Raw genomic sequence first — 20,704 nt, 5'->3', positions numbered from 1 at the left:
AGTATTGACTAGCTTAATTAGTGACCAATACCAGGACTTGGTATATCTTCATGCTTCCTGTAGAAATCATAATAATCATAATCTTGATCATCTTGCAATACCCTCCTACCTATTTTTCCCATGACAAACTTCTGACGACCGCCGTTTGGTATTCCGGTGGCCGGAACACCTTTTCTTGCATCGCTTGGTATCGCGTAAGCTTCCACGCAAAAAATTTCTTGATCATGCATTGACATTAACAACAAGGAGTACATAATTAGAGCCTTAATCACAAGGGAAGAACTAACTCTAACCATTTTTAATTTAAGTTGTAGGTTTTGGTAAAGTGGTTGTTTTTATTTATTTAAGAGAGATTTGATATATTATATATAGAGAGAGATTAAAAGGATTGTAATGCATGATAAGAATAATTAAAAGGGCCACCCATGAGGAAAAAGTAGCAGATGGGGAACAATGTGTGACCAAACACAATCATTTTATTTGAAATATGGACTGTTTTTCTGCGTTCAATCTTCAATCTTCATTACTTTCTAGTTTATTTTAATGAAAAAGCAAAATGATTAACATAAATCTTTTAGTTTTTCTTGGTTTGATTTGTTATTCCGTAGTTCATACGTATTAGACTAGTTTATTTGAATGGTTAGGCCCAAAAAGGTACTTTTGAAATGAAGACTGTCCGTTTCAGTTTTGACTATCTAGTACTGTTGGGCCTTCAAATTTTGAAACCGGATGTCTAAAATTGGTCCAGCACAAAGGCCCGGGATTTTTGGCCCCAAATAGCAGGTTTAAAAAAACAAAAATTAGGCTTGGCTCGGCCCAACGCTTTATCTCGAAACTGGCTGTATTTTTGGCCAAGGGCCCAAGACCTTGCTCTTATCAACAGACCCTATCATATTTGCATTTTTACCCGGCCCAAAAATGTAAGGTTCTCGGGTTGATTTTTCAGGCCCGACCTAAATTTAAATAATTTTACATTGTTTTGGACGGCTCAAATTGAAATTTTGGTTACCGAAAAATTCACCATATTGGCCGAAAATATCAGGTTTTGAGCATAAAAATTGACCTCCTGTTTAGATCCGCCTCAAACCATCACAATAGGATGAGATAAGTTGTTACGACCTGACTTGCCATTTGATCAAGTCTACAACAACCCCAATATTTTACATGTTACAACACTAAGAACGATTTAAGTTTCTTTTTAGCTTAGACACTAAGAATAGTGAATAAAAAGAAGAAAAGAAAAGCTACACCGGCCACCGGATACTCTTTAAGTTTTTAAAGAATACATGAAGTGTATTCGTCATTTTAAAAGAACTCACCATGTAGCCATGTAGGCATGTACCCTAGGTATGCCAAAAAAATAGTCCTTCATGTACCCTAGATGACCAATTGTCGGTTATAGGTTATAACAATATCAGCGAGCATTGATTAGTACGCAAAACAACTTCTATTGATACAAATTTGTATGTAACCTGCCGGTCTACCATAACACTACGTACTAATCACTACCGATTAGATTTCATACTTTGGTGTTAGTGGCTAAAAAATTGTTAGTACTAAATCCAATTACAAAAAATCATTATCAATAGAAATTCTGTGTCCATTTTAAACGCAAGTTGATATTTCCAAGACTTCCTCCGATGACCAGGCCAACACCAACGGAGTTCAAAAAAATAAATGAAATAACGTATAGTTTATTCTAAAGAGCAATATTTTGATTTTAACTAAAGAGTAAAAGTGAGTATACTAAAGAAAATAATGCAATAGAATCAAGAATAGTGCATAAACAAAACAACCTTTTTTTGGCTCATTGTTTCCTGGAAGCATCAGCTGAAGCAACTTTAATCTTTACACATAAGTTCAATTAATTTCGTTCACGCTTCTTTGCAATACCATTAAAGTTGTTTGTTCTTGTACTCTAACTAACCTTTGTTGTACATTTAATTCTATAATTGTCTTCTTTTATAATTTTTGATGAAAAATCCATTCTTTAGCATAGAGACTACCCTTTTCATAAAATTCCTAAAATAAAAAGTTACAAGTATATAATTGATATAATATGACAATTATAGCATGTAGACCTCCAAAACTGATATGACATATGCTCAACATGTACGTACCCAAAATCGTATAACATAAATTTGATCAGACGACTCAATCCATGAATTATTACTACTGAAACGAACATGTTTTCTAGAGCAATAAACTCATTGACTATAATTAATCCCGAATTGAATTGAGTGAAGTAAGTTTTATCAAACGATGAAAGTAAATGATACATACGTTATCAGAAACAACTCTAACCAAAATGGTCCAAACCGATTCCAAATGACTATATCAATAAACAAAGTTACACTAGCTAAGTAGCTAGGTAGTGTATGCATTTTTATAAAATGACTTAATTGTGCAAAGTGAAGCATTGAGCCCTTCAACAATACAAAATAACTTTGAGGTACTTCCTTAGTAGCTAAGGATTCACATGTTTTGGAATATTGAATGTGCTGTACTTTTAGGTGGAAGATCGGCTAAGTTTTTTCTGTTTCAACTTTTACCACTTTACCACCACCTTTATGATTTTATATCTAAAACTTCACATGGCCAATTTGTATAATGCATGCAATGTACCGGCTACTAATTAAAGTGCCACAATTCTAAAGGTACGTACGTACACAACTATCTTTCCATGCATCTATCTATATAAACTAGGTTTATTTCCACATCAAATTTTCATATGTTCAACCAAAATTCCAAAACACAATATATACAAATTCAAACCTATTTCATTGAATAATGAAGAACAAAGCTTCAGTTTTTGTGAAGAATATGATTTCGGCATTGAGTACTATAGTGAAAGGGAAGGTAACGGGGGTGAAGGGTAAAGCCAATGCTATGAGAGTTCGTCTTTTGGTTTTTTCACTTATGAAGGGCAAAAAACTTTCACTTGGTACTCTTTCAACCAAGATCCAAGCCTTGTTAGATCGAAAACGCAACGACAAAATAATGGCGGAGGAAGAAATAAGTTTAGACGACATCGACGATGAAGATGATGATCAAAACAAGGCGATCATCCTCTACAATACAAATATGGCTAGTGAATCGTCTACTACTACTGATCATGAGCTCGCGCCATCGGAGAAGAGGGAATTGTTGTTAGAGTATTATGGTCGTGATGAATACTATGATGATGATAAGTATCCAGATCTAACACATTCTTTGTTTGATGAAGAAGATGAACACGAAGGATCGATCATTGATATGGTGAAAAACTCGAAAGAGAATGAAGGGCAAGATTTCAAGTTGGAAGATGAGATTGATCATGTTGCTGATTTGTTTATTAAGAGGTTTCGTAGACAAATGCTCCTCCAAAAGTGGGATTCTTTCAAGAGAATTCAAGAGATGTTAGGGAGAAGTGCTTGATCTAATTAATTAATTAATTAATTAATTAGTTGGAGTTTAATTATTTTTGTGGTTAATTCTATGCATTCGGAGACTAGCTAGTACTCAATAACTCATATGCATGGTTAAGAATTTTAGCTACTACTACTATGTCAACTAGCTAGCTTGTTGTGTATATGGAAATGGTGGCCTAGATCAAGACTCGGGGATTCAGACGCCAGCAGCGGATCAAACATTACAGAGTACTTCGTATTATATTTACGTATATTTATATATACATTATATTAGCCTTTTTTTGTTCTATGTATGGAAGGAGTTGGGAGGGATTGATCGATCGAATTACTTAGCCAAATTAGATTGTAATTACTCCGATCTCACTGGATTTGGCCATTAACCATTTACTTGTATTAGAGGATCATCTAAAAGCTTTAATTGTGTTATTCTGAATTTTCTGAATTCAAATTGCAAACATACCATTTGTAAGGATGCAAATGAGGCAAGAATCTCAATAAACTATTTGGGTTCTGACTCAATTAAAGCTCGTTCATATTTATTTATTTAATAAATGAGTCGAGGTTAAACAATTTTTGAAGCACGTTTAATAAACAAGTTTGAACATGAACATATCTATGCTCGTTTATTTAAGTTTATGAATAACACGTAAATTTATGTTCATGAAAAAGCTCATCTATCTATTTTCAAAATGCAATTTGCCACACAGAATTATTTAATTGTAGATTAAAATCGTACTTTGACTTTTAACATCCAAAAAAAAATCATAAAATAAAAGTACTTTTAAATTTAAATGACTACATTAGTGCACATTTTAAAAAAAAAAAAAATTCAAGTGGTTAAACACTAAATCGCAAAACATTTAAGAAAAAAGCTCATTTATGAGTTTGGTTCGATTGATAATTGAGACGTTCATGAACCATTCACAAACATAAAATCTCTTAAACGAACCTAACTTCAACATAATTTTGAACTTAGTTGAAAGTTCGGGCTCGGGTTTGAGATTGCTTAGGTTAAAGGGACATGAACATAAACAAGGTGGTAGTGTTTCCATCACAAAAACAAACGTGCTATAAGGTAGTAAATAACAATAATTTTTTTACAAAGTAATAATTGGTAAGATGATGTATTTTTAAGGTAGTTTTTGTCAAATAATTTCCTTTAAACAAAAAAAAATCATGTACTACTATAAAACATTTACGAGTTCAAGCAAGACAAAAGGACAAAAAAGACGGACAAATAAATGTGAAGATTTAAGCGTAGCGGCATTCAACCTTTAACTTGAACAAAGTTACAAGGATAACTGGATAATGGCATAAGAGATGATGCATACTTGCATAGTTTTCAGGAAGCTGCTGCTTTAGGCACACTTTGGTCTATACCCCAGGGAGAATACTTTGCGGCAGCAACTACCAATAAACTTACAAAACTAATTGTGACCGCACTGATAGACATGGGAACATAGCGTTTTCCTGAGCGTTTGCTGGTTTTTTCAGTATTAGACTGAACTTGGCGCAATTGCAAAGCTGAACTTTTCGTGAATCTAGAGTATGAATCAATTTCTTCCCTAGTTAATGCTGGTTTTAGGGAATTCTTCACAGTCTGGAAATGTCGATCACTCACAGTTGTTGCAGATATGTCTTCCCTCAAAGCTACAATTCCAGCTTCTCTACAAAGACCCTCCAGCTCCGCACCTGTAAACAGATCGGTGCCATCTGCTATTAGTTGAAGATTGACATCAGATCCCAGTTTCATATTCCTTGTATGCACACGTAGTATCTCATATCGACCTTCCAAATCTGGAGGCGGTACATAAAGTACCTGCAGAGAAGCAAAATTCAGGAAACACGAACAGAAAAAGAAAAGAAAAAATATCTACAAATAGATTAAACAACTTTGTTTTCCAGATCCTAGGAGCAAAATGTTCATTCTGGAATGATAAATCCAATTTGACCACAACTGCATCCTATCTTAATGAATATTACATTTAACTTTGTTCAGAGGGCCTTCTCAAATCATTGCATCAATCAGATCATTTGAAAGCATTGCTAACTGGACTGAAGAAGGAACTGAGCCAGTGTAAAGCTAAAGTTTATGTACATCTTTTACCCATTTATACAATTTTCTAATGTTGTTAGCCCCCCAAACATAATTTTCTGGCTTCGTCATTGCTCCACAAGATTACCAAGAACTTCAATTTCACAGCTTATCCCAAAGCCACTTTGCCCAATACCCCCCCCCCCCCCCCTCACCTGCAATATGCCAATTTACTAGAGCATCTTCTAGTGTATTGACGTACTCCCATTGCATGACCAACTCTGACCCCCCAGAAAAAAAAATCTATACAAGAATAGGCAATGTTTTTTAATACAAGTAGAAATGTTTATTCATGATTTATAATAACATTCCATAAAAAATCATGAATATAGCCAATACTTGGTTCATTTGAAAAGTGGAGATGACAAAAGAATTTTAAAAATTCCTGACTGGAAGTGTAAAAGGAACATTTCACATAACCTATATGGCTATACCTACCCCCACCCACAACCCAGAAACCTTTTTGATTTTATATGTTACTCCCTCCGTCCCGGAATACTCGACCCGGTTTGACCGACACAGAGTTTAAGGGACTTGAATTGACTTATTTAATTTAATAGGTAGTAGTTGATAGTGGGGTATTATTTTAATGTAGTTAGTGGGAGGTGTGTTAAGAGGTGGGGTTGGGGGAGAGTAGGGGTTGAATTTTTAATTATTTTTTGTATGGAGTAGGGGGTAGGTGGGTTAATAGGGGTGGAGTAAGAAATAATATAATATTGTTAGAATATTTCCATTTTTAGAAACAGGTCAAGTATTAAGGGACGGCCTGATAAGGAAAACAGGTCAAGTATTCCGGGACGGAGGGAGTATACCGTTATACCACACATGAAATTACTCAAGGGAAGCATCTGTTTAGAGTAGTTTTTTGTGTTACTGTCTGACAAAATAAATTTACCAAATCAAATCTCCCTGGACGCATAAGTGCAGGATCAATTGCATGAGGTCGATTCGTGGCAGCCAAAACAAGTATTCCCTGCAGAAGATAAAATGGATGTCTCTCTCAAGTCCAAAAATCAGAAAAAATTAATAATACACAAGAAAATTTTAGGTGAACTTGCTTGTAGAGAAATGCATGCCGGAATGAATTTTACAGTGGCAATAAATTAATAAGCAGTTAATACAGATATTGAAATAGTTCAAGACCATGACATACTTTTGCAAGCTCCAAACCATCCATTTCGGTCAGCAACGTTGACAGAAGCCTCTCTCCAACTGAAATATTTCCGCTTGAACTCCCAGCTCTGAAAATGAATCATAATTATTATTATTTTAAAATCTGAAGGTTGATATAAAGATCACGATGAGGTTCTTAACAGGTTAATACGGAGTACATTGATACGTCACAAACACATGTACTATGTAGATTTCTTGAGGGCCAAATCACATTTTAGAAGGCAAGTATTGTCTGGAGAGAATAAGAGCCGTCTTTTGTGATATCGAAACAGGAAGACTCCAGAACTTAGCTATTACTTCCAGGTTCACTATATAATTAATTTTGTTCTACTTTGCATTAGGCACCACAGTAAGATAAAAAGATCAAGGAATAAATAAATAACATCAATCACATGTTCAGATGGCATAGACAACTGAAAGTAAACACATCATCATACTGCACTGCATATAGATGGATGAAGATAAAGAAGACGGCCTCGGAAGTTAGCCTTTTATGTGAAGAACTGTTATTACTGGACCTGCATTGTTTTACACTAGTAGCTCATCAAGGAAATTCACTCTGCAACAGCAAGGATGGAAAACATGGCTTGTTTGGTAGGCCGAAATAAACAGTCCACCGCAATTATTTTCCATCATATATTCTCAATACCACCTAAACGGTGGTGGTGGATGGCAAAGTGAACTTCTGAAGAAGAAAAAAACACATGTTTGGGAATAGAGTTGCATTACCGTGTACACTGGCATGATACTTTCCTTACAGATTAACATATAAATTCATTACCATTGCCACAGTTTATTACTGCTTACCAAACACATCGTGCCAGTGTCACGAGTAAAGATTTTTCACATCTATGGAGTATATTACTTGAAAGTTGAATACAGCAACTACGTTTCTTAGCTCTAACTGGAATTCATCACAAGGGGAGGGGGATTCACAGGTGAAATCATGAACGAGAAGTTGAGAAAAATGTAAAGTCGTGTATAGTGGATACTCCTGGTTCTGTATATATTGGATACTGAAAATGCAATAAATTGACAGAAATTTCAAGCAAACCATCGGACGAAGAGAGATAGTATAGCAACCTCCTTGCAGCAATGACATCGGCTTCATCAAAGAATAAAATGCTAGGTGCTGCTAGCCTTGCTCTCTGAAATGTGTTCCGCAACAAAGCCTCGCCCTCTCCAACATACATTGAATATAATTCTGCACCACTATGTGAAACAATTATATAAATGAGAGCTTGTTATAGTATAAAGAAACAACAATAAGATGCAGACAGAGAGGTAGCTCAACACTGTCACCTTTCAATATATGATTAAACATAAAGAACCATGTATGCACAATGCACAAAAAGGACACATTCAAAAGTCAAAACTGTTGCTAGTAAATATCCTTGTTTCCTATGGTTTGTTTTAGAAAGAAGATTGGATCCCCTCACGCGACAAGATACATATATTTTTCTTTTTCCACCTAGCCACTTCCAGTAAAGAATGTGGGAATAACCGTCCAAACTGGAAGGACGCTTGAACTACGGACAACCAGCAGCCAGCAACTCCTCTCCAGTTATGCTTGCACCTAAATAATGATTTGGGGTCAATCAAAGATGAAAGATCAGAACTTCAAATGAATTCTCTTCATTCCTGAAGGTTCCTTTAAAAGAAGACTTAGGCATCAGCCACCTAGCAACTCTGAAAACAGCCAAAGGCATTAACCTCCAAACTGGAAGAACATGCTCAAACCTTAACAACCCTTCACTCAGGGCTCTTGGGGTGTACCTTTACCTAACAAATGCATGGGTGTTATGAGACTCAAGTGACCCAACAATAGGCTCATGTAAGCTAAACCTATCTCAGCTTGATAGAAAACCTGCAATCTAAAATTCTGAGGAAACAAACTTCCAGTAGAACATAAAAAATACCCAAATATTGCTACTTTTTACAAACACACAAGATAATGTAGAACAAGTGCATAGGATGTACTGTGTCTTACAGACCCTCCCAGTTTCTTAACCACCGGGTCCAAGATACATAAAACAGGACACCCAGATAAAAATTAGAAGGGACCCATAACAAGTAAGGAACCTTAAATGCTGTAGATAACTATCTGATAAATGGTATTGTGCAGCAATTTAAAAATGTGAAATTGGCTTATTGAAGAAAATCATACCTCAATGAGAAAAAAGAAGCCTGTGCTGCGTGAGCTGCAGCTTTAGCAAGGGTGGTTTTCGAGCATCCGGGAGGTCCATGCAGAAGAATCCCCCGAAGGGGAGATACACCCATCCTTGAAAAAGCACCAGCATGTTTAATAGGCCACTCCACTGCCTGCCGAAGTTTCTTCTGGAATACAGCATCGCCAAAAGAGAGTAAGAGATTGCAATGAAATCCAACAAAACCCAACCTAATCATATCCTGAAAGCATCTCCCAATATTGACCTTCCTAGCACTAATAAAATCTCTTTTTATGCAACATATTCCGAGAAGTCTTCAGGCCTAATAAACTATTTAGATATTAGAACGCATTAGAAACTTAAACAATCAATTAGTTTAAAAGGGGATATTATCTAGTCCACCCACGATTCTAAGACCCTTAATGTCTGCTTATAACTGTGATTTGCAGTTTCATTTCTCTAAATAAACTTTTCTATCAGAAACTGTTGACCCAAAAATGAAAACCGGATTTAGATCAGGCCTTCATAAATTACTGATAGTCTACTAATAATAACAGCATCCTTTAGCTTCTCTATCAAATGGATTTGAAAAAAATTAGTAAAGCGTTTTCATACTGTTCCCATTTATGGTCCACATTGTCTAAAAAAAAGAGGGTGTCACTAAGCGCAATAGCTACACGAGAGATTGGGATCTACTAGACCACATTGCGTATAGCTTCAGTTAAATTGTCCAACATATTTCGTTCCTTGGAAAAAAATTGTTTTAAGGTCGCAATTAAATTAGCTCAAACTGGGTTTGTGCTTCTTCTAGATCCCTTGCTGTACCATATTATGTTACATACTTACATCCACCTCTGCAATCAACGAAAATTCCTGACAAGCAGAAAGTAAAAGTTCTTTCTTCAAATATACCGACCTTCAGATCATTTAGTCCCCCGATATCATCCCAAGACACCTTGGGGATTTCTACCGTGACACCTCTAGTTATGCTTGGACCAACTATAGTTCTTGCAAGCTTCCAGTCATCCATTGTGATGCACCACATATCATCATTTTCCACGATAGCGTTTGATCTCTGCACAGCGGACATGGCTGCTTCACGACATAAAGCTTCCAAATCAGCCCCAACATATCCATTACATGACACAGCTATTGCTTGTAAGTCAGTACCGGGATCAAGTGGAAGTTTCCTAGTATACAGCTACCAAAACAAAAGTAAACCTGCATTAGAACAGCTATGTTGCTAAAGCATCCAAACATGTAGTTGCTATAGAGAGTAAATCGTCTATTGGTATTTGATCTAAACAAATGTAGACAGGAAGGACAGATGGTTCTTATCAGAGCTTACCATTAATATTTGAAGGCGCTCAAGCTCATTAGGGGTTGTCACCTCAATTTCAGCATCAAATCTTCCTGATCTTCTCAATGCTGGATCAATATTATCAATCCTTGGGATATTAGCAACTTTGTATTAGTAACTATTTGTGAATTAACTGATATACTTAAGTAAAAAACCTGGTGATGACTAATGAGGGTGTTCATCTTACTACAGCTCCATCAAAGGTTAACAATAAACATCAAGTTGTAAACCACACAAGTAACACAAGATATACACCATCAATAGAACATGTACAATACTTCGACACAAAGAGAAATACATTTCCAAGCCAACATATCTGTTGTAAAGTTCTTATCAGCCTCTTTTGTATTTCAAAAATAAATGCAAGGTACAAACAACAATCTCCAAATGGGGGAGATACAATGATTAAGCAACTATAGGATAGACGAACAACATCATACTAGGTATACACGTCGCAACATACCGCATAATATTATATTTCACGGAGTTCAAACAAACTACAGTTATAACACAAGTACCATATGACTTGAGCCAACAAATGACAGACGAATGATTTGAGTGAATGACAATACCCCAAAATTTGCCAGAACATATGATCCAAGGAAACAAAAATTTAAATAGGATAAAGAGCCGTTAGAATATAATAATGCAAGAGATTGGACATATATACTGGTCTTTACTTTACTGACCTCCAGCTTACAAAAAGATAAAACCACTGCTCGAAACATAGAAAAATTAAATATGAAAAACTAGGCATACGTTCTTTTCCCTTAAAAACGGATAACTACTGCTAAACTATTCAACAAATAATCTCCACCCAACAACACAATCATAATCATTTATCCTAACACCAGAACGAGCGAAGAAATCATTTACAATCATTTCTGTAGGCAGTTTTTAGCTACTTGCCAGGAAGAAGACTGGAATGGTGGAACTAGGAAATAAAAATTAGCATATGGAAAGAAGTAGACACACAGCACAACAGTACAGATATCAGAGTAAGGAACAACCTGTTAGTTGATGCTACTACAACAAACTGGGGTGCACTTGATGTAGGTCGATTTGAATCCATAAGTGTAAAGAGTTGGGAAGCCAATCGAGCATCTTGTTCTCTTCTGCATTTAGCAATTCTTCGATAATTATCAAGTGTATAGAAAAATAATATCACTCAGGAGCAGCCACATGATGATGTGAATCAAGTCATACTCAAAACATAGTGGTTGATGATACGTTATCTATCCTTTACTTGGGGATGATTTTTAGGAGTTGCGTGGTGTTCAATTATTCTTAGAGTGGGTGCTTTACATGCAGATGATTTTATTTTCAGTTTATTTAAGTAGTTTTAAAATGTTTTGGACCTTTAAATGGTTTCAAGTTATAATGGTTAATTAGTGGGGTTAGTTTAGTTTATTAATTAATTTTTTAGGAGGGTTATTAGACCTTTATTTTCTTTTCCACGTTGGAGTAGGAAACACGGAAACATTAGCTACAAATAGGGGCGTAAGTGGGGATTGAGATAAGGCCAAAGCCCAATCCAGTCCAAACTTGTCGGATTGGATCGGATTTGAAAATTTTGGATCGGACTCGGACTAAAATGTCCAATTCTAATTATTTTTGGACAGGACTTGGACTAAACCTTTTGGAGTCCAAAAATCCAATTAAGTTCAAACTTCAAAGTTTAAAAATTTTATTTGTATATAAACATATGTAATTTTAAAACTATTGTGAAATATGTGATTTTTGAGCCTTTATTTACTATGCACAATAAAAAGAATAGCCAAATGTTACACTCCATATAAAACCCATAACCCAAAAATACTCTCTCACACTCTTTCTCTTTCTCTCTTCAGCTATGATGGTTGATTATTGAGCTTTAATATATTTTAAAATTTATGTTTTTTAAAAATTGAAACCTGTTTCGGCTAAGTATTTAGATGTGTAAGACAATTATTTGCAATTGTATTTATTGCGTAACTAAATTCTAACTATATATTTTCCTTTATGAAAGAATGACTTGTAGTTATAGGTGTTAAAGGATTTAATACCCAATAATTAATACTCTTATATTTTATTTTATGTGTCAGAGAAGTTAGTTAGGAACAGTATTATTTGCATTTATATTCGAACCATTTAAACTTAACTTTTTCTTTTTAAATTAAGAAAAAGTTCTTTTTTTTTCTAAAAAAAATCGAATTAGGATTGGACAAGATTCGGACTTGAGAAAGTTTATATGGTTCGGACTGGTTCGAACTCAAAAAAAGTGTGGATCGGACTCGGAATCAAATATTCACGTCCAACAAATTTTGGATTGAATTCTTAGTTTAAAAAAGCGTGTGCGTCCTTCAGCGCCTAGGACACCCCACGTTCACCGATGTCCCGTACACGCGCCCCTCCGTGCACCTTGCGTGCCTTCACTCTTCCAGACGTGGCACTTTTATTTGCCTGTTTAAAAAATTTGATAAACCCACCCCCATGTGACCTTTTAACAATCATATTCTACAATTCTAATTAAGCAGAGGAGAAAGAAAACAAATCTCGTGCACTTCTCCACGGTTTCAAGTTCTTCCTTTGCTGTTGCTGCTGCTCAGTGGCTTCTTCTTCCTTCACTGCTGCTCGGCGGCTTCTCCTCCACCGTTTACGGCTACTCCAAGTATGTAGTTCTATCTTTCGTTGTCTTCTTTTTCTTCTTTCTTCTTTTTTTCGTCTTCTTATGTTAATTTGAGGAAATCTAATTTTGGTGTTTTTTTTTTGAATTTTTTTCCGGATTTTTTGGATTTATTTCTTTACTGTTGTTCTCTGTTTTTATTATTTTCTGTCTTATATTTTGTGTTTGGTTCTATTTTAATTATTTGTTTTAATTATTTTTCTGTTTTATTATCTATTTTAATGATTTGTTTTAATTATTTTGTTGTTTTGTGGTTTTTTGTTTTAATTATTGGTTTTAATTATTTTTTGGTAGTGCAGAGGTGTACTTCTATGAAGTGAAGAATCGGTACCGGGTACTTCACGGAAGCACGGGGACGGTACGGGTACTCCATGGATACGTCCCCAATACGTACCAAAAAATGGGTACGTTCAACGTATTGGGTACGATCAACGCTTAAGTTGGGTACGTTTCGGATTCGTTTTTGGCAAAGATCAAAAGTACCCATTAGCTTTTAGCCTTTTAATAATTAAAAAAAATTCTTTTTGTCAAAAGGGCTTCAAACTTTAGCTCTTGTGACTTTCTATCTTCAACCAAGGGTGTTCTCTCCATCTCACTGCTTTCTTCCTTCCTTTCCTCTGTGCTTCCTTTTTTTCCAATTTCTCCGGTGAGTATTTGATTTTTATTATTGCTAATTTAATGGATGATGTATATCTATACTTTTGTAATGTGGCAGGTCATGGGGTTGCAAATTGCAATGAGCGTGTCTAAGCCGCACAAAATTTCTAACTATTCTTTTAAAATCTAATTATAATTAATTTTCTTTTTTAGTCTTTATATCTTTTCTAGGTAGTGCCCAATATAGGAAATTTAATTTTTTTTTTTTTTGTCGTATCCTTGCGATACCCGTTTCTTGAAACTTAGAATTTTTCCGTTTCTATACCCGTCCCCGTTTTTTTTCCCGTACCCGTTTCCGTGCTACCTAGGTGCAGCTTTTTGTTGGCTAGCTTAGTGCAGTAGGCAGTAGCATAACATGAGTTCATCTACATTTTTTCAGCTTGTTAATTTACCATGGATGTTTTAATTCCCGCACTCCATCCACGGGATCATCCGGTGCTTATGAACCGGCAAAAAAATATGGAAAACCGGATCCTAATAATAAGAATAATTGGTCATGTAACTTTTGTGGTAAAGTGAAAAAAGGAGGGGTCTATCGACTAAAACAACACTTGGTTGGAGGATTTAGAAATGCATTGAAATGTCATAGTTGTCCCGAACATGTAAGGGAAAAAGTCCAGGATTTCATGATTAAAAAAGCACAAGAGAAGGCAAATAGTCAAATGACGCCAAACATACCTCAATTTGATCATGGTTTTGATGATGATGGGGAAGGGGAAGATTGTGAAATGGTGGGTAGTAGCTTGGATAAAAGAATTGCAAGACTAGCAACCTTCCTAAAAAACCAAGGCACAAAGGCCCCATGGACATGTTTATCACTTCTACTCCCAAAGAGATATTGGAAGAAAGAAAGAAAGGAAAGGAATATTTGGAGTTTGTGACAAGGAGTTAAGGGAAAAGACTTGTAGGCATATTGCTAGGTGGTTTTATGATGCAGGAATTGCTTTCAATGCGGTTAATATGAGAGCCTTGGAGTGATGATTGAAGCAATTGGACAATATGGTCCCGGCTTGAAGCCACCAAGTATGTATAAGCTGAGAGTTCCTTTGCTTAAGAACGAAGTGGAGGACACTAACAAGCAAATAGAGGAGCATAAGAAAGAGTGGGCAACAAAAGGGTCCTCCATTTTATCCGATGTGGGAGCATAAGAAAGAGTGAGAAACAAAAGGGTCCTCCACTTTATCCAGCGTGATTAGGTTGCACAAAAATACATTGTGAACTTTCTTGTCAATTCTCCAAGGGGTTCCGTGTTCATAAAATTCATGGATGTTTCGGAAGTTGTGAAGATGCAACTTCGTTGTTTCAAAAGCTAGGTGACATGGTTGAAGAAGTTGGAGAGGCAAATATTGTTCAAATGGTGACGAGGCAAATGTTGTTCAAATGGTGGCAGATAACGCATCTAACTATGTTAAGGCCGGTAAGAAATTATAATTCTCCTCTAACTAACTTTATAGTTGAATTTAATTCCTACATTTACTTTGTCTCTAACTTGTAATGCTTTGGTTTTAGAACTTGTAGCTAAAGTACTTATGGCACAAAGACCTCATCTTTATTAGACTCTATATGCCGCACAGTGCGTTGATTTAATGTTGGAAGACATTGAAAAACTTCCAAAGGTCAAGAGTGCACTCAAAAAGTGTATGTTCATGAATGGATATATTTATAATCATATCCCTCTTGTGAACATGATGAGGAAGTTCACACATGAAAGAAACTTGCATAGGCCGACGATCACTAGATTTTCAACATCTTTCATCACTTGCTCAATTTCATAAACAAAATGCCAACTTGATGAAGATAGTTATTTTGAAGAGTGGAGTGCTTCTAAGTGGTCAAAAGAATCAGGAGGAAAGAAAATAGGATCCTTTCTCTTGCAAGAAAACTTTTGGAATAATGTTGTTCATTCTCAAGTTGGCAAGTCCTCTTGTGAAGGTTCTTAGGATGGTTGATTGAGAGAAAACGACTCCAATGGCCTACATTTATGAAGCCTATTTCTAAGGCTTTTTCAATTAAGGTTGATCACTATCAAAAGGCTTTTGAGTTCATTGATAAAAAGTGGGAGGTTCAACTTCATCGGTCTTTGCATGCAGCCGGATTTTATTTAAATCCAGAAATCCATTATGATAAACCCGATCAAGTAAGTTGTGAGGAAGGTCTGACGGGTTTGTATGATTGCATTGCAAGGAGCCAAGGTTATTTCCGAATGTGGCAACTCAAGAGTCAAGACAAGATACTTAATGAGTTGGATTCATTTAAGAATGCCGCCGGACTCTTTTCCTATAACATGGCAATTAGGCAAACCACTCTTACAAGTATTGATGTATATAATTAAATATCAAGTTTTAAGAGTTTTAACACAATTTTCTACTTTCTTTAAAGTAGCGATTGATAGTATTCTTATGGATATTCAACTCCCAAACCCATGAATTTTGCCATAAAGGTTCTTAGCCTCACTTGTGGTGCAGCGGGTGTGAGAGGAATTGGGGTGTTTTTCAACTTGTAAGTAACTTTACCTTTGTCAATTACTTTAATAATATGCTATTATTTAATAAGATTATGTGACCAATGACCTATAAGTTATAATCTTTCTTTCCTACAGTTTCATACTAAAAAGAGGAACCGATTGGCACAAAGTCGATTAAATGACATGGTATTTGTTAAATACAACCGAACTTTTATTCGTTGATACACGAGGAAAGACAATGTTGATCCCATTCTCTTAAATGAGATTGATAAAAATAATAAGTATACTTGGAGGATGGATGATAATAAAGAGAATGAAGATAATGATGATGATTTTGTATTTGATAGTGAGGATTTGACACGGGGTGCGGTTGGTAGAGCCTCCGGAGCTAATGATCCTATTTATGCCACTAGAGCATCATCAAGAGTTGATAAAGGAAAGGGGGTTGCTAGTAGCGCTGCTTCTGGGTTGTGTTGTTGGATGAAGATGTTGAGATGGAAAAGGACATCAATGGAGATGAGGATTATCAAAGAGAGGAGGATGTGTATGACGATGATGATATAGAGTACTAGCATTTTAGGATGCCTACTATCAAGCTTGAAGAACCAAATGTGTTTGCTTTTCTTTTTACTTATTTATTTTATGTTGATTGTGTGATTTGTGTGATACTTTAAGTTTCTACTAAGTACTTTGTCGGTTAGCGGTATGTTTTAAACTAATTGTGCTTCTTTTCGTCCATTCACGCATTACTAATATAACTATTATGTTGGTTTGAGTATGAAGTGTGTTGGTTTTGTTCTACATCAAATTTTAAGCATCTTTAGAATTTATGTGTGCCTCTTATCCAAAAGGTGTGCACCAACAGCGCCCTTGTGCGCCTTAATGCGCCTTTTTAAACTAACATTGGATTTGGACTTGGCGAAGTCCAATCTAGTCCATCCAATTTATACACCTAGCTATAAATATAGAGTTAGGGTTGAAAGTTAAAGGTAGACGCTCGTTGAGAATTTTGCGAGTTAAGCATGAGCTTGCTTGTTTGAGTTTCGGATTCAAGTACTTGAATCCGGGTTGGGTTTAGTTTCCCATCAATTTGAGATTCAAAGTTGGTTCTTTTATCCCTAAAATCACTTACATTCCTCCATTCACAAGATGGTCACTCAGATCCACATCAGTTGGTATCTAGAGCCAAGGTTTGAAAGAAAAGAAAAACGCCAACTCTTCTTTCGTCCAAAATATCAGGTGTGGACATTGTTTTAGTTTGTTTGGTGCATGAATTATATTTTAATTAATTGTGACACATGCGACTAGTAGCTTTTGATAAATTAAGTATGAGAACTTGGGAATCAAATTGTTACAAATTACATTAGAATTGGTTTGCCTACTTTCGGTGGTTTTTGTTTGCACAAATTCAGACTTTGGGGATTCTTTGCTGTAGGAAATTTCGCAATCATAAAGTAAGAGATACTCCCTCCATTTCTTTTTAAATGCGTCATTTATATGGGCACACAGTTTTAGGAGGCCCATGCAAAATTATTATTAAATGGTGCAAGTAGGCGATTAGATTTTTTTTTATTGTAGTAAAATAACAAGGGGGACCATGATAGAGATAGCATGTAAGAGCTAGTGGTTTTTATGAGAGAAATAAAAACAATAAAATACTTTGAGTGGGGATTAATGAAAGAGAGAGAAATTATAAAATACGGTAGAAAGTTACCAAATGTAGAAGTGATGCATTTAAAAGGAAACACCAATAACAAGCAAGTGATGGATTTAAAAAAACAGAGGAAGTATTGGTTGGTCTATTGCTATCGGCACATGTGTATAGTTTACGAGTTGAATCTAGCTGTTGCGAATTGGATCATTTATTTACCACGCTCTTTTGTACTTAAATTTGCCATTGACGAAATATTGTGGTACAAAATTGGAGTTGTTGGGTTCTTGTGATTTGCTTTTCTTTGAGAATTTGCGATATACATGATATACATAATACTGGGTGTAACAACAACTCAGATGCTTTAATGAATAGATGTTTGATCAAATCACCATCTTAATCGAACAAGAGAGTACACAAACTAATACAGAAAAACAACTGCAAGAGAAAATTGATGGGGTTGTTAATCAAGTAACTACTCTTAGTGTCAAGTGCGGGCAGTGGTGGTGTTAGGAGATCAAATCATCCTCCGCCGCAGAATTCTTAGTGTTATTGGGCCTTTATTACCTTTTCCGTGTTGGAGTAGAAAACACGGCAACATCAGCTATAAATTTAAAGTTAGGGTTGAAAATTTAAAGGTAGACATTTTTCAGAATTTTCTGAGTTACAAAATGAGCTTCCTTGTTTGAGTTTCTGATTAAGTAATTGAATTTAGGGCTGAGTTAAGTTTCTCATTAATTTGAGATTCAGGATTGTTACTATTATCCCTAAAATCACTTGTATTCTTCCAAATGGCAATCGTGATTATAATGTTATCTCAGTGTATTCATAAGATTTACATAAGCGTTCTACTACGAATATAAATAGATGCACCCACTATGCAACTACATGACGTTCTTGATTCTGGAAGAGAATATTTGGACAACTAAACTATTTCTTTTCAGAAAACAGTAGAAAACTATTTTTTTGGTACCACAAATCGAGATAGGTTTTTAATTTACATGTTCTACCTCAATCCTGATTATCATCCAGCTTTCCAGAAGTACAAAGATTTAAATAGAAAATATGTAGCCTATCGATAGAGAACTTAGAGGTTCACATGGCTCTCGTTTTAAATTTTCAATCCCCTTCTATCATTTTATCTATTAGAAAGAGAACTTAATTAGGGAAAAACAGATGTATAAAGTATCAATACTACTGTAGTTAAAAATGCAACACGCTAGAATAAGTTTCATCAGAAGAGCATTGTTTTGTTTTACATACCTAGAAGCACGACGAGGACAGAGAGCATCAATCTCATCAATAAATATGACAGAAGGCTTGCCGGACTTTGCATGAGAAGATGCTTCCGTGAAAGCCTCACGAAGGACTTTCTCACTTTCTCCAACATGTGCTCTATGAACTGTATGTGGACTGCAACCAGAAACAAGAGAAAATAAGAACCCATTATCGGGCAAGCAACAATGCATCCAAGAAAGAACATACTTTCAATCCCAAGTATATGTGAAATTAGAAGGGGGGAAACATAATGAAGATTTAAGCTTCAAAGAAAGATGCAAGACCTAATAACGGTTAGCTTGGCATCACATTCCCTGACCACTGCGCGTATCAAGCTTGTCTGGGCAATGCAAATAAAACAAATCAGTGTCATATACATTATGTAGTAGATCACTCATTAAAAGCTTCAGAAGTATTTTAAAAAGTACTCGCTAGCATATACTACTATCGATTAATCAACAGAACAAGAACACCTACGAATGCATCTATGTCAAAATCTCTTAACATAACCTTTTCTCCGACACTTGGTCTTAATCACCCCAAATTAGAATCATATACATCTTAGGGTTTCCCGATTATAAAACTAGAACTATGTCAAGCACGTAGAATGATCATATCATTTGCTTAGGTGATAACATCATAGAAGATAACAGCTGCCCACCATTCATTATAAATTCTCCCCTAAAAAACAAAGACGTTTGCCATAACTTCATAACCTTCCCAAAACAATCAAAGAAACCCGAAAACGTTCTCTTTCCATAACAATCTCAATTACAATTCTCATTACTAAGAAATCATATGCTCACTATTCTCACAAAATCCAGACATTTAATTCCGAACTCGTAAATTCACACATAGATATTCGAAATTCCACGATAAAAAGAACAGAAAAAGAAAAACTAAATCAACCGGGGTAAGGAGAAGAATTGACTCACCTTACCAGTGCCAGGAGGACCATATAGCAACAAGCCACGGCGCCACTGCAACAATTCAAAATTTAAGAAGAAATTAAAGAATAGAAAACATTCAAATTCATCCGAAATTAATGTGAGAAAGGGAGAGAGAAATACTTTGAGACCAAGGTGTTGAGCATGAGAAGAGTAGAGAAGAGGGAAAGCGATGAGTTCACGAAGAGCTAGGAGTGCTTCAGAATTTCCAGCTATTGCTTCTTCCGCTTTCCATTCATTGTTGATTGATTCGTTGCTGCTCTCCTCCATTGTCGCAAGGTTTAGTGTTGGTTCTTTGGGAAATGTATTTACACTACTGCTACTAAAACACCAAAGTACCTAATCTACCAAAATAGAGACGTGTTTGAAACTGAATTCATCCCGGAAACGAATGGGAAACGAGATTTCAATCTAATATTCACGTTTCCCAACCAAACTTGCTGATTGTATCAAAGTTTTTCCGCCAGAAAACTGAAATTAGGTTGAAGAAGATATCAATTACTCTGTATTTCACACTTGCATAGCCTATATTCGAAACCGTGCTACAAATTTGGGCCTGGCCCAAGTAGACAAATGAAAATTAAATCATTAAGGGTGTATTTGGTTCAACATATTTTGGAATCAGGTATGGGTTTAAAATTATCCAACCCCATATTTGATGTTTGGTTAACTATTTTCATAAAATTTAAAATTTGGGATCCACCTCCAAAACCCTATGGTATCGAGTTCTCATACTCAAGGAGGAGGTGGGTATATGGAAGTATCTTAACTGAAAATAAAATCAACAGCAAACTCGATCAAACCAACACCATGACAGCCTAGCTAATGTTACTCCA

General features: G+C 35.6%; 2 protein-coding genes across 2 annotated transcripts; one reads left to right on the top strand and one right to left on the bottom strand.

Annotated features, from left to right (window-relative positions):
- The first annotated feature begins 2,619 nt into the window (after positions 1-2,619).
- On the top strand, positions 2,620-3,858 carry LOC110786740 (uncharacterized). Its single transcript, XM_021991315.2, has one exon. The coding sequence runs from the start codon at positions 2,791-2,793 to the stop codon at positions 3,415-3,417; it is 627 nt and encodes a 208-aa protein (XP_021847007.1). The 5' UTR covers positions 2,620-2,790; the 3' UTR covers positions 3,418-3,858.
- A 598-nt stretch (positions 3,859-4,456) lies between these two features.
- On the bottom strand, positions 4,457-20,379 carry LOC110786781 (cell division control protein 48 homolog B). Its single transcript, XM_021991361.2, has 12 exons — positions 19,992-20,379; positions 19,857-19,901; positions 19,206-19,261; positions 18,907-19,056; positions 11,217-11,321; positions 10,195-10,294; positions 9,763-10,047; positions 8,846-9,015; positions 7,762-7,890; positions 6,659-6,746; positions 6,401-6,478; positions 4,457-5,229 (listed from the first exon to the last, which is right to left on the bottom strand). The coding sequence occupies exons 1-12, from the start codon at positions 20,136-20,138 to the stop codon at positions 4,753-4,755; spliced, it is 1,830 nt and encodes a 609-aa protein (XP_021847053.2). The 5' UTR covers positions 20,139-20,379; the 3' UTR covers positions 4,457-4,752.
- Positions 20,380-20,704: the final 325 nt, after the last annotated feature.

This window comes from Spinacia oleracea, chromosome 1 (assembly GCF_020520425.1).
Source record: "Spinacia oleracea cultivar Varoflay chromosome 1, BTI_SOV_V1, whole genome shotgun sequence".
NCBI lineage: Eukaryota > Viridiplantae > Streptophyta > Magnoliopsida > Caryophyllales > Amaranthaceae > Spinacia > Spinacia oleracea.
Note: the sequence above shows the minus strand (reverse complement) of the source record. Positions and strands in the feature narration are given on the sequence as shown.

Bases quoted from the DNA above. Each gene is read 5' to 3' on its own strand.
- LOC110786740 (XM_021991315.2), top strand. From the start codon at position 2,791: ATGAAGAACAAAGCTTCAGTTTTTGTGAAGAATATGATTTCGGCATTG.
- LOC110786781 (XM_021991361.2), bottom strand. From the start codon at position 20,138: ATGGAGGAGAGCAGCAACGAATCAATCAACAATGAATGGAAAGCGGAA. The intron at 19,057-19,205 runs GTCTTGCATCTT...TTCTGGTTGCAG, and splicing joins GCCAAGCTAACCGTTATTAG to TCCACATACAGTTCATAGAG. The intron at 9,016-9,762 runs GTCGGTATATTT...GCTGTATTCCAG, and splicing joins GGGGACTAAATGATCTGAAG to AAGAAACTTCGGCAGGCAGT.